General features: G+C 40.1%; 1 protein-coding gene across 3 annotated transcripts in view; it reads right to left on the bottom strand.

Annotated features, from left to right (window-relative positions):
* The window catches only part of LOC119653268 (cytoplasmic polyadenylation element-binding protein 2), a 575,423-nt gene that overhangs the window by 537,009 nt on the left and 23,217 nt on the right, over window positions 1-15,197 (bottom strand). For all 3 annotated transcript variants that reach the window (XR_005249669.1, XM_038057890.1, XM_038057889.1), the window contains exon 2: window positions 10,446-12,151. Coding sequence is in view for 2 of the 3 variants with exons in the window: in XM_038057890.1 (XP_037913818.1) it covers window positions 10,446-11,825 (1,380 nt within the window). In the remaining variant the exon portion in view is untranslated. The remainder of the gene's footprint in view (window positions 1-10,445; window positions 12,152-15,197) is intronic.

Below are 15,197 nucleotides of genomic sequence, written 5' to 3' on the forward strand. Positions count from 1 at the left end.
GTTAGAGACGTTGGATCATCTCATTTCTGGCTGTACAGTTATGGCACCGGTGCAATACATCACCAAGCATAATGCTGAATGTAAGATTATCCATCAAAACCTTGCATACAAGCCTGGGCTGATCACGGGAACATGTCCGATTTACCGATATGAGCCGCAAGCAGAACTTGATAGTTCTGCTTACAGCATGTATGTATTGTGGGCGGCAAGTTCTGACTGATCGCCATACTGCACACAACAAGCCTGACGTACTGTTAGTTGACAAGACGGGTCGCTCCGCGTACATTATTGATGTTGCTGTACCCCACAATAGCAACATTGAACGGAAATACGTGGAGAAGAAGGTGAACTATGAGCCATTGGCTCGGGAAATCAAAGAAATTTGTCGTCTCGAGCGGGTGGTTGTAGTTCCCATAATATCGTCAGCTACAGGTATTGTACCTAAATCCCTCACGACTTCCCTTGATGTCCTGGGACTTTCGCACAGTCTGGTTCAAACCATGCAGAAGTACACCATTCTGCATACGTGCTCGATGTTGCGGGGAGTACTCGACGGATTCTCCCACTGACCTACCACCAGCCACCACCACCAGCGCCCCTTTAGTTTTTAAGTAGGTAGGATCGTCCGAGCTTAAATGCTTGGCACTTAGTGCTAGTATTAGGTAAAATCCGGCATCTGCCGAGATTGTGATGACTCGGAAATAATAATAATAATAATTACCCTGATTTGACTCAGGTACTCATTCACAGCTGAATCGACTGGTATCCGACGTCAAATCACGATACAAATCCTACTGCCACCAGTCAGATTTGAACCGCGATCCTTCGTACGATAGCCTTGTGCTCTAACCACTGGTATCGGTAATATAGTATTTCATTGTGAATAGCTCGTATTTGCCGGCCCTTATTTTGACTAATAGAATTAATTTTCATAAGAGTTATGGTTGTTAATCCTATATTTCATCTACAACTTAATATTAGCCGGATACATATATGTACGCGTTTTATAGATTTCTCATATTGGAAGCTTCTGCGATGGTAAAAAGAAAAATGAAAGTGTCGGGAAATCAGGCACTTTTCACCAGTTGTTTTTAAAAGGCTATGAGGATCCAGCCGACAATACAGCAGGCGGCCGGCGTGAAGTTATACTCAAGCCGCTGTAACTATCATTATAATTAATAGTAAATTCCCCTAATTAGTAATTAATTTCCAGATCTGACAGGCTTTTATAATTGTTATATACAATCTAAAAGTATCAATGGAAAGCGTGGACAAATATGGATCTTTGCAGAAGTATACTTACCTGATACTAACTGCCTGTTAATTGAAAGACTATAGAAATCCTTCAATAATAACTTGACAACCATATCTTCACTAGGAACTCTCAACCTATTTACTCATTGTATTAGACACTTTTTCAACAGATAACCAAATACTTCTAAAATCCCTACTCAAGTCCTCGCAAGGTTTAATGCAAAGCAATGAGTAAAATGGGGAATGTAGGTTAGTCAAAAACACTGAGGCACTTCAAACAAAAGGTGGGCATGAGTACAGAAATCTAGAACAGGAGAGCTCCTTGGTGGGCTAAAGTTAGAGACGCAACCAAAACTCAAGTGTGGAGAAAATAGGAAGGAAAAAATGAATGGAATAAAAACAACAAACACAAAAAGCATTAGCTATAAAACAGCAACTTTATTCATTAATCATATAAAATAATCACTCAAACATACAAATCATATTGGAAAATAAACTGAAAATTCTTTATTAAAACCATATATAAATTACAAGAAAAACAACAACATAAGCATTATAAATGGTGATTGTAAACGAGAAGCGACATTGTATAGGCACAGCGGAAGAAATAGTGTTTCAATTCGAATCTGAGCGACTGAAAAGCTTCGCTACTTGACTTTTTTTTATCTAGGATGACGTGTGATTGCTGTGGTTCTCGGTGCTCATTTGGACCATAAATACACTATTGCCGATATGATTGATGATTGATTGGCTTGATGGTGAGTGTGTGTGTTGTTGGTGGCTGACACAATATGAGATACCAAATACAGATGACAAGCGCACCACTGCCAGTCGGCAAACCTCACATTCATTGCGGCAGTGGCGCATATGAAAAACATTCATTAAAAAAATAAAAAAAAAAATAAAGCATACATTTAGTGGTGTTATATCACAAGAAATTCAAACGGAAAAAATATATAAAATAGAGAATTGTGAATTTAAATACATTTAAAATATAAAGTAAAAAATCCTGTAAATCTAAAGATACATGAAAACAGATTTTTGAATTGGGATGTCGGAACTACAAGTAGGGATTCCCTTTTTCAAACACCAGTTAAAACGTGACAAGGGATTGTTTTGGGAATGCACAAAAAAAACAAACGAATGAGAAAAATATGTAAAATCAACAAAATAAACATGAAAAACTACTTCTTACTAACTACTGCACTAAATTATGGAGATGTTGCTATTTTACAATTTTGGAGATGAATAATGCAACGAACAAGCGACTGAGAGCTTTGCATTGTGATTTCCTTAACCAAAAAAATTAAACGCCGGTACATGAGTATTCGCGTTGTATATTGAAAGAGCTTCAATATTGTTCGTATTTATATGACTTATCCCATGACATCATTACACAAAACCCAAACGGTAATTTGACGAAAACTTCAGAAAATTTGAGTCATCGATTCATAAACCAATTAGCGAATTAATGCATTCAGTGTTGTTAAGCAAACTAATCTCATGCTGATACTTTAACCACATTATAATGTTCGATCTATCCAAGATTTTACGCGATTATATTTCCGCCAGATTACCTTGATGTTTTGGAAAAATCTATATGTACCGCTTTCATGACACTAGATCAGACAAGAACATACCACCAGATACTACTCCCATCTATTCCATCAGTTCATTTGGCCTGCCTAAATTATTTGCCGTCACCTTTTGATTGAGGAAAGCAACGCAAACCTTTCAAAGATACATCGACTTCCAAGGATCAGACTGAGGAGACCGGCTCTGCACAATGAATGCTCGGAGAGTGCCAAGAATAATGAAAAGATGCCCGAGACGGGGAGAGCGATTTATACTTTGTAAACAATTATGCTTACGATTTTATATGCAGGGTGGAATTCAGAACAATGCATCCGCAGGAGCGGTACTGGAGTAAGACTACAGTGGGGCCTGGAAACAGTTTTGATTTTTTCCTAAGAAATTGTTCACAACGTAAGCTGGATATGATGGGTTGATTTCAAGTAATTTTCAGTTCCCTGCGTTTCTATTACTTGATGGAATTACATTCGCTGAGAATTCTCACGAATCACAAGCCGGTCGCCCAGGACTTCAGGAGAAAGGAGAAAGACCAATCATTGTCGCCACGTCGGGCCAGTCGACTGGAATATGTGTACAAACTCAATTCGCAGGAAAGGTCAGCAGTTAAGAAATTGAGATGACAAGTATTTCTCCAGTGGAAGCTTCTTACAGTGAAGACTTGGCTGAAATATTAAGCTTTGCCGGCTCCTTTGCAGAGATTATACACCAAGGTAACGATCCGTGTGAGTACGGTTCCAGCTGACGCAGAGGCGAGTGGGGTATCTGGTGGAGTCAGTTGCTCTGCAAAATTTCGAAAAATTGCGAAAGCTTTGATGATGTTTGCGGCAGTCATAAGGAGTTAAGCCTGATATTAGCGCGGAGGTAAGGAAGTTCGCACTTTCGGTTTGGCTTCCCAAGTTCTACCTAGGCTGAGATGAAATGTCCCTCTGGAGGGATATTTCTATAAACCCTCGAAGAGACGCGGGGATTACCAAACGGAACACCACCGCAACCATCGCCGTTCAAATGCTTGCTTCCAGGCAGTTGTCCTGGAATTTTGACCGGCGGCTAGGTATCATTTCCTGAAATATATCAAAAAAATTGACACCAACAAAAAGAATCAAAGTTACTAACGGTTCCAAACATCGGATTAAAGACTGCGTGATAATGATATGCGAGGTACTGAAGTGTCTGAGAGAATCTCTCATCCCGTCAATTCTAAACCTGACTAGCATAGAAGCGTACAGGCATGTATCGACGACAATTAGTAGAGGTGTTCTCCGATACGGGCGAACTTTCGTGGTTAATTTCGTCGTTACCTTCAAGATTTCGGGTAGCTCAGTCTCCGTTGTTTGGCTAATCTGGATCACCCTAGTAAACGTTTTTTTATGAAAGCGCTCAATTTTAAGCGCACATCCTAAAGACACGGATGTATTTAATACATGTGAAGCGTGAATTTTGTTTGTTTGTTTCTCATCAAACTATGAATGTCTGTTATTTATTTTCTTTAGAATCAGGAAATCTAATTTTAATTGAATTGGGTGTTTTAGAAAAAAACCATTGCTTGAAGATGAGTTCAGGAAAATTCCTCAACAAGGGACAACAAGGGAATGAAGTTGAACCTTTACATAGCTGCTGTGAAAACACTATGAATTGACATTCATATTTCAGGATAGCGGCTCACGTCTAAAAGAAATTGAAAAAATAGTTCTTCTCGAGGAGGCTGCCGTTATTGAGCCAACCAAGAAGCAGTTCAAAACTAAATCAAATAGAGAACCTCTGAAGAATATTATTGGGTGTAAAACTTAATTGGACTCGATCGTAAAGGATGCCTCTAAGTGCTATAGATTGTTGATGTTGTTGATCGCATCCCAAATATTGCTAAGAAACTTCTGAGTTTCACACTACAAGTTGATTTTTTATTGCGTTGAAAATGTTGAGTCTCGTTCCAAATAAGCACCATTGGGGGGAGTTTTGATATTTTGTGTTTGAATTGGAAGAAAAGTGCGGCTGAAGTGCATCGAATGCTAGTAGAAACTTATGGAGAATTTGCCTCATCGAATAAATCTTACAAAGAACCTTTTCGATGATTTACTAATTGTAATTTAAGTGTTGAAACTCACTCAAAGCCGCGAGATACATCCAAAAGCAAGAAAATTGAATCATATACGAGACTTCTACAGGCAGCAATTGACCGTTCTAAAGGAAGCTGTAGCCGAAAAACGTCCAGGATAGGCGACTACGAGTCCGGAATATTTCACCATAACAACGCTTGGCTTCATGCTACTGTTCCGGTTAAAAACTATATACAGTGGAATCCCGATAATTCGCACATCGATTATTCGTATTATCGGCTAATTCGTACGAATTTCCCGGTCTCCATAGTTAATTTTCTTAATTCCTTCCTTCGTCTGATTTTACTAGAGCGAATTTTTTATGTGAGATGTTGAGTAAAGGGGAGTCGGAAACGCTCTTCATGCTGCCTTATCCGGAAGACGTGGCGGGATTCTTTCCTCAAACGCTTCGACTAGGCTGATGATGTTTTGTTTGTTCTCCCGCTAAGTCATGGTTCTTGGCCAAAAAGCTTTAGATTTGGGACGGATCGTTGCATTCTTCCTATTTGAAACAAAAGGCAGAACATAGATGACGCCGAAAGGTTGTGTATCTAGGTAGCATTGTTTTTGCGGACGACGACATCGAATCCCATGTTTTAACAACACTAAATCCTCCTTTACTGTTTTGTCCAAAATCTGCAGCTACTTCAATATCAACCCCAAGTTCCTCAAGGCGCCAACGTTCTCTTTGCGTAATACATGGCACTTGACCACCACTGTACCACAGAGATTTTGTGTTTCACCTCGATGTCATGTAGTCGAGGCCTAAGACAATGTAAAATGAAGATCTTCACTACTTCAACAGGATAGCCGGCGTGACGTAAAACAGTGGAGGAAGAGCGCAAACTTCTCCGAAAACTATTGTCAGATTTGAAGCACACTGGCAAGGATTTACTGCCTTGCAATTGTTTAAACAAAATTCTAGAGTAAAGGGACAATAAATCTTGAAGGAAATACTCAATAAATGCAATTACACGAGAACAACCAATTTTTCGAAGATTTTAAGAAAGCATACACTATCGATTCCAGCTGTTTTGAACTTCACCAAAACTGCTGATACTACCGCATTCGGTGACTTTATTGCCAACCGTCACCTCAGTTATCCGTTGATATACTAACCGTATATTCAACAATTTGCTCTTATCGGTAGGTGCCAACTTGCAATTTTCTCTCTTACCTCATCTCTCCCGTTGAATCTATTATTCACAGTCCGTCAGATCTGGTCTTGAAAGCTTTTTAAGAGACAAATAATCCGGTCCACCTTAGAGCCTTTTTGGTAGTGTTTCAAGACACATTTTCCATTATTCTTATCCAAAGGGGCGAAAACAGTACCCTTGGTTAATGATATCTGGAATAACTCAACAAATGTCGGCCATTCGTTTATGTTATAACCTATTCGGTTTTACCAGCATGTCTTATTCAACAGCCGACATAGAGTCCACTGCTCCTATACGTATGAAATAAATATTTTCAAGGACTCAATAAACTTATAGAGGCACATAAAACCCGAATACCGGGCAAAAACTCAGATCAAATAAGGAAATTATCGCGACCGTCTAGGAGCTCTATAGGGACACTTTGTCATCTCAAATCACTCATACTTAAAATTCATTCTGGTTTTCGCAAAAGCAGCCAATTTAACGGGTATGATGTATAAATTGCTCGGATCTGTAAAAACGGAGGAAAAAAATCGACCAACTTCGAAATCGTGCTTGTCAAGCATAACTAACTAACCCTACTCAGAAATGCTATGAGAGGGTGTTCACCATAGGTTACACTTTGTCGATGATACGAAGTTAGTTGAATTTCACTTGAGGATAGTATGAAGTGCTAGCGGAAAGGGAAGCTGGCCGTAATGAAGATAAGGCTATTAGAAAACGGAGGCAACGATTGATCTCTTTCAAACTATGGTGAGATAACACTTTCTGTGGGATGGAATTGCAAAGAATCCTATATCGAACCTTTATATATGATTAACTAATCCAAAGCCTCTGGAATAAACATGAAAGGCTGAGATCGGTGGCAACAAATTTTCCTAATTCATCTCTTTGTTGATATATTTCGGTTTCCCGAAATATCAAATACTTTCATGCAGCATTGCATTGTAACCATATAATAACAGGGCCTAGTCAGCTAAGGTTTCCTAAGTCTGCAATCATCTTAACATCCAAGAGCGAAGAGAACTCCTTTATTTAAACTCTACATAAAGAGGACGCAATCTTTGGCGTACGGTTTCGACCACATCCATCTTTGGACCAGCTTTTCCATAAACTATTGCAGACGCACGTTCATCGACCATGAAAGAATTAAAGTCCTGCCACAGTTGTTTACAATAGATTGCGGAGCGGTTGGTCGAAGATTGCTTCCGAGTATTCAAAAATCACAGCGACCATTAAAAAGCGTAGTTCAAGATCTACTAATCCAACGTCGCACTAGAACGATAATGTCGGCAATACCAACAGTTGTTTCGCAAATAAATAGCGTAGTATCTACACTTTGAACCACTAGATCCAAATTCACATTCCCATGATGCGGACAAGTATCTTTACTTGGAAAAGAAAACGATCCGCTGGTATAGAATAAGTTTGCCCTTACTTCAATATGCACTACTCAATCTGTTCAAAGGACGGATCATAGCTGAAAAAGTGGCTCTATTGGAGGAGGCAATTGCGCCGTTGGATGCAGTTGTGGAAGATCACAATATCCTTTCTAAGCTGGCGACAGATTATGGATTTAAATTGTCTAACTCTGCTGGTAAGGAATGAAACCATTAAGTAACCGTGTCCGATTTCTGTCTGATTGTTTTTAGTACATTCGCGAAACAGAAAAATGGTATATTCTCACTTGCAATATTCAGAAAATTGTTGACTTTTACTATATAAGAACATGGCGAACACTGTTGTAATAACACAAACACCTTACAAATAACATGCCACAGGCGCATGAGTGATTTACTTGTTTCCAAAAGGGGCAAATGGCCGTTAGAAATCAGCCCCATTCCGATCAAACTTCAATTACTGGAACAGTGCACGGAAATTCTAAATCCATAATCTTGTCATTGACAACCGTCGCAGGACCACCAACGAATTCAAATAGTTATCAGGATTTTCCTGGAGTTTTCACTCCATCACATTTTATCAGATGATTTGAAAACACGAAGAGTGGCACCAAGGTCTATGACCAAATTTCTTACTGGAGATCAAAGGGTCCATCGCATTTGAGATGAAGGAAGGATGCACTATCCAATCTTCAACAATGTTATCACCGATGCTCTGGCCACATAGCAATCAAGTAAATGGAAGTAATTCACCTCGCCTAAAAAAGCTCGGTAGGAGAAATTGAACGGGAAGAGGCTGTTGCTGTGTTTGTCGATTATAAAATGTTCGTAAGCTCAGAATAAGTTCCTGAAAAACAGATATTGAATCAACGACAATGCTATCTGTTCGCTTTGAAAACGCTGCGCTAAAGTTTGAAGTAAAAACTGAGTTTATAGAATTCAGGTGAGTGGTGGTGTCTGTATTATGACAACGCTCCTGCGCATACGGCTTTCAGTGTGTTTTACTACTTTGTCCCACGCGCCACAGTCTGACTCCTGAACACCACGACGACTTTAGCAGGTATCAAGAGGATAAGTTGCACTATAGTGAACGTTTGACCAAGTGCCTTTGTGCCAAAAGTGAGAATTTGGAATTCTCATTTTTTGGATTCCCCTCATATTTCGAAGTCACGAATTAATACAGGCCAATATCACTTCGGAAAAGGAGCGATAATGGGAAGTGGCAGAAGATTCCCTTTTTAGGTGATAAAAGGTACCCGTAGCTCGTCAATGGAGTATCACGTATCTCCCCGTGGGAGCATAAGCGTCCATTGTTGGACTATTCCCAGTAAAATAAGCAAAATTTTAAAAAAAAGTTCACAAGGATGATTACGAGTTATTACTGGTGGAGAGGCACAGTATTAGGCGACTTGGCTCGTATTCTGAGTATTACTTCAAACCCATCCGTTTCTTCTCCTGAACAGAGAAAAAAGAATGATAAGAAATTCTCGAAACAAAAAGTTAAGGGAAGGCATTTCCAGGAAGCTCGGGCAAAAAATACAGCCCAACATATAACTTGAAAGACCCAAATGATGGGGAACTCTATAAGACAGAATAGGAATATATGTTAAGAAACATCTGCTGCATAGGTATACGGCAGATACGCAATGATGCTATGAAGCCTGGCTGGGAAATAAATCGAAAGAATCGATAGGCGGAATTTTAACCCGGTGATTTCGAAACTATTGCTGAATAGTCTAATAATGGTCTAAGGGCTAAAAGTAGCGACATTAACTTCATGATAAATTAACATATCAAGAGTGGATGACCTAGATCTAGGTGATTATGCAAATTTGTTTGAAAAAGAAGAAATCTATCTGAAAGCAGTAGGCCCTGTTTATTCCAATATTAGCAATAACACATAAAATCAAGAATAACTAGCAACTCCGCTTTCATTTGCTTTTTACTTTTTTCCAATTATCTGGTTCTATAGGAGGACAACTAGGAAAATTAATTTTTAATTTCCACGTCTTGCAAAAGTAATGTGTCGACATGATCCATTATATCCACTTCTACTTGAAAATCTGTTGTCAGAGGTTTTTTATTTTGTTCAAACTATAACGTCCTCTTTTAGCACCATCATACCCTGTACGATACGATACGGGGACGAATTTCCCGTGTAACTAACAATTTGCCTTAGTGTTTTATGCCTGAGAGTCAAAACAAAAATCCGCCTTCCATAGGAAAATGAGTTCTGTCAATTCTACGCTAACTTTATAAAGTCAATTATTCAACGCTTTTGACAGTTCACAAAGATACTCACTAGTCTGCAGTCTCTCGGGTTTCTGATAGCAAACAATTTCTATAAAAGTCCACTTTTGGAATTAACGTTAAATAGAAAAGTTATGAAATATTTGACTTTTTTGAGGTGCTATTCACCAAATATAAAAGAGAATTGCGAGAATTCTGCACGTATTATTGCTCCTTTGGTAAAGCAATTACGAATATTATAAGTCCTTAGATCTATGTGGTTTTTGCAGCCCGATTTGTCAAGGATCATAAGTTTTTACTTATTTCAAATGAAAGGCTGTTATGTAATCATTGTTTTGGAAATTTACATTGGTAAGAATAGACACAAAAGTGGAATACACAGCCTTCATCATTTTTTCTCGTTAGATATTGAAGTAGCAATTCTGTGTTAGTCCTTGATGAATTGAGGAAACAGAGAATATTTCCATTACCAAAGTAAACGTTGTAACTTCTACTCAAAACTAAACATCAGCACTGTAGGTATGAATACTGTTTCGAATGAGGGAAGAAAGAAAGTTACGCAATTTTCGCCGTCTTTGAATTCAACTCAAATAAGCCTAACGAGATATCCCTGTCTGGCCTACCAATTTCATAGAATTTCAAAAATCTGTTCTCATTGTTCAAAGTACAACTATAATTGAATAAAAAGGACACATTACCTGATAAGCCAAGAAGGGATCTCGTCCATCGTCGATTGTGGGTACATCCAACGAATATCCAGCCGGCGATGCCGATTTTCCCGGGAACGAAGTGCTTCGTCTATACTTCAATGGCGATATGCCAGTAATTCCAGATTGCGAAACATTAAATGGTGACTGTGACGGCCCAGGATTTGGGGAATTTGGTTTGCGTTGCGACATCAACCCGGCGCCTCCACCGCCACCACTATTACCGCTCAACGGAGGATTCAAATTCGGCACAGATCGTCCACGACTCCACTGAGACTGTTGATTTTGCTGCTGCGATTGTGGATGCTGTTGGGCCGACCAGGCAGCCGCAGCAGATTGGGCAGCAGCTGCAGCTGCTACGACCGCTGCATTTGACCAAGTAGGATATGGGTTGTTAAACATGTTTTTCTGCTGATTTTGTTGTTGTTGTTGATGTTGTGTCTGGAGAAGTGGAGCTGAGCGGTTGGGGGAAAGTCCATGATGTGGAAAACTTTGCTGTGATGCGGTTATTGCACGTCGTTGCTGTTGATGTGAGAGGCCGGCTGAGAGATTACCAGCACCCCCGCCGTTGAACATAGGCGGAGTGGAGAAATTTGGGAAGCTTCCGAATCCATTCATTGAGAGATGATTTGTATCATCACCAGCGGTTGACCAGAGAGGAGTATTGGAACGCCCTCCATTTACGCCATTCCCGCTACCGATCCCTACTGAGCCGCTGTGATCAGAGTGCGACATGTAGCCTCCACTCCCGCCAGATCCAGCTGGCGAGATCAATATATTGGCTAAAGAATTGTTTCCGGGGCCTCCGTTTGATGTGACAGATCCTAGATTCAAATCACTAATCTTGGGCGGTTGTGATTGTGATTGCGGGGATTGTTGCTGATCAATCGGCGACTTCAAATCGTTACAATCCAGGAGCGTAACTCCACTGTTTACTACTATATTATGAGATTGCTGAATAGCGGCCACGCCGTTTAGCATAGAATTTGTGAGTAAATCGTCACAATTGCTCGAGGTTACAGCCCCGCCTCCAATACAGATTGTCGGTGTAGGAGGAGTTGTAATAATATTGTTGCAAGAATTGGCGTCAAGAGCATCTATTGATGACGTAGTGGGGGCTGTGGGCCCTGCTGATATTGATGAACCCGCCGCCATTGATGAAGTTGTGATCGAGGACGATGATGAGGGGCAGCTACTCTGAGGTGCAACAACAGCAGATGTGACGCCTACTGAAGTCGAACTTGATACATTGTTACTGATCGAGACGTCATCCACAACGGTCGCAACTGATGTTGCCAGCATATTGACAGTCGGCGTTGAAGAAATTGTTGAGACTCCCAGTGTAGTCACTGTTGTAGTCGATATGGGCATTGCAATCGCAGTAGCCGCAACCGAAATACGGACCGTAAACACGGAATCGCAAACGGCACTATACTTTCTTCAGGTTTCAAACTTAGCTCGCGGAATGTCGATACCAGAGCAGCAACCTCGCGCAATACGGACAAGTACCAAACCGAATACCTCTTTTGCAGAAACTTCGCCGACTATCATCCAAAATCGTGGAGCGATCGAGCGGAGTTCGGTAACATATGAACTATTTGGTTAAGTGGTTGGCGAGAACTTTTTAAAACTTTTATCTTAAACTGAAAACTTCTGAATTTCTATTTTCTCCTGGTTATTGAGATACTCTATTTTCACTGAAAAGATATGATGGAAATAAGAGAAACCAAAACACACACATCATTCAAACTGCGAACTGCATTTTCGAAGGAGCAGCAACGTTGTGTAATTTCCCAGGAAGTTCCCGATGGCGACGAGAGCCTTCCCACGCGAGCCGAGTCTGAACGGAACCCGTTTTCTAGCCGCCGTCAAGGATACCGATTCGAGCGAGCGTTTGTACGTTTCAATTGCACTAAGCTCTCCACAACTGGATAATGTTATTGTTATCCCGCGACATGAGCCAACTATTAAATTGAGCGGAACCAATGACGATTAAAAGCTGCGGTGCAGGCAAGTACGAACTTGGGACAATGTTATTTCAACTTTTTTTACTTACAAGACACTGATATTATGCGGAAACACATTCGGAAGAAAACGGAAGATGTACGGACCTACCGCCGCGCCGTATGGAAACGCTTCACAGTAATGACGACGATGACGACGACCACCGGACCACGACACACTCACAGACTGTGTGTCGCAACTAAAAAATTTTTCTTCTTTCGTCCCGTCTGAGGGTGAACGGGTTCTTGCCAGGCTACCAGTAAAATGTAAATATCGTCGGATAAAGTCTTGACGAACTAAGACGTTAAGGATGCGAGAGGCGCATAGGCGGAAGTGATTATGGTTAAAAATTGTGGTGCGGCAGAGAGAAGTTTCGCGTCGACGCAGTTGGTAGCCAAGTGTTGGGATATATGATGCCAAGTTACCCCTTCGTACTTAACACCCAGACAGCCGATAGTGAATTCAGGACGAAATTCGAAGGACTAGAAATTTCCTTTTAATGAAAACAGTCTCACTTAAGCAGCTGATATGGAAAAAGTAAGAAAGAGTTCAGAGGTATCAAAATGTGAATTATCATGAAAGAGGCTTCATCGAAATCTAAGGATTTAAGTTTCCAGCAGAAATGGGTAAGACAAAACTTTCAAACTAGCATGTGTTTTCATGTTTTAAAAGATGTACAGTAAGGGATTCGATATGAACCTCATGTACCGTAGAAGAAAATTTGAAAAACATACAAACTAACAGCCCTAAACATGAATCCTGTTAAGTGTTCGATAAGCCATAAATCTCCCTAACAACTAAATGAGGCACCATTACTTATTGGAAATTAAAGTGGGCAATTGAATTATTTACAAAATCTTGCTTGATAAAATGTTTCCTTGACAAAATGCCAAAACTGGTTGGCGGCTCTTCACTAGTCAATGTTAATGCGGTAAATCCCGGATTTTGGCACATGTTAATAACGTTTTAAACCTAGTCCAGCGAAGGTGGATATGAAAATCCGGCTAATGCAAGTCAGGGTTTCATTTTTAGGAATTGCAACAATACATTCCCTTTCTGACAACGATGATTCCAAGAAAAGTCATAACAGCCGAATGTTTCAGGCTTACACCATTGAACCTGAGCCTAAAAAGGTACTTCTATCTTCTGGCGAACACTAAACTGGTGGACCCATCCAGATTAATGCGTAATTTGAGAAAGTTGCATTGGCTAGCAAAAAAATATGGCCTCTGATTTGAAATCCTGTTTTGACGTTCCAAAACTCTTAAAGCTCCAAAAAAAAATCAAAACATACCAATTGGAACCAAATTCGATAAGGATTTCTTGCAGAATATTCAAATGAAACTTCTCGGGGGGGGGGGGGGGGGGGTCTTTACTGTTGACGGTGGCAGCCGTCCCACGCCCTTTTATGACTTTTCTGGATCGGGCATCTACACATGGAACAGTACTTTGAGGAAAGCAAAATGACCAAATCTACCTCATCGATGTTATCTTCATACTTGCAAATGAGATATCCTCTGATCCTCTGTAATTACAGAAAAGATCTGATCGTCGTAGAAGCGCTTTACCTCGACACTTTTAGAACGAACCAAAACAAACTGTTCATAAAAAGTGATATGCAAAGATCTTTCTGAGATTCAATTCGCTCTTTAACTATTTTAGGCCTGACATGCGTGGCATCTAACCTATTTATCACCATCTGTTTCACTACAGCGATAAGTTCACTTAACAACAGAAATTTGCATGTGCTTTGCTAAAAATCACTTCCAGAGAGGATTTTTGATAATAGCAGCGAATTCAGCGGAATGTGAGGAAATGACAGATTATACAATAGTCCCTCAGAACGAAAAACCTCAGATTAAGTATCGTTTTTCTATCCTCTTTGCAGAATTCACAGCAATCGGGGAAAGCAATTAGCAAAGTTGAACGTGCACAAAAAAACTACCTAACCGTTCATGTACATGCATTCTTCCCCGAATAATATATATGGTTGCCATAAACCACTAAATTAACCATAGCACATCGAGCACACACATCGCTGCCGTTTAGTAACAATGTGTTTCATCTGCCTTCATAATTTTGTCAGACACTTGCACTTCTCCTCCACTGTTCTACCAAAGTTCTAGGGCGATCCACTCGTCGGCCATCCGGAGGTAATCAGTTCCATTCCACGGCATGACCTCCAATACAGGTGTCGCTTTTCTTTAATGTGACCAATCAACAGACTTTTGGTCCAAACACCGACTAAGTTCGTCATTAGTTATTGTTTTAGACCAACATACCCACCAGATAATACGACATAGTCTAAAAAAAATAACTGCCAGCAGAGCTATATAGAAAAGATCCGCGACCAAGATAACCCCTATCCCTTTATGTAATTTAAGTCTCTTTTCCGAAGAAACAAACCCAAAATGGCGGCAGAAAAAGTGAAAACAAGCCGAGTAAGGACATGATATTCGTCAATTCATGTTAATGAGCACTATACCCACAATAAACAGCATGTAATCTGTAGACAAATCAAAATACAATCAGCTTATAGAAATAATAAAAACTTGTTGTTTCTTTTTCGTTGGTGTGAATATTTATCCTTGCAAACTTGTTAGCACTGATGAAGGGGGCAAATGGTTCCCGAAATATCGGTATTTGCAAGTTTGTTAGCACTGATGAAGGGAACAAGGGGTTCCCGAAATATCGGCATTTGCAAGAATAAATATTCACACCAACAAAAAAGAATCAACA

This window comes from Hermetia illucens, chromosome 3 (assembly GCF_905115235.1).
Source record: "Hermetia illucens chromosome 3, iHerIll2.2.curated.20191125, whole genome shotgun sequence".
NCBI lineage: Eukaryota > Metazoa > Arthropoda > Insecta > Diptera > Stratiomyidae > Hermetia > Hermetia illucens.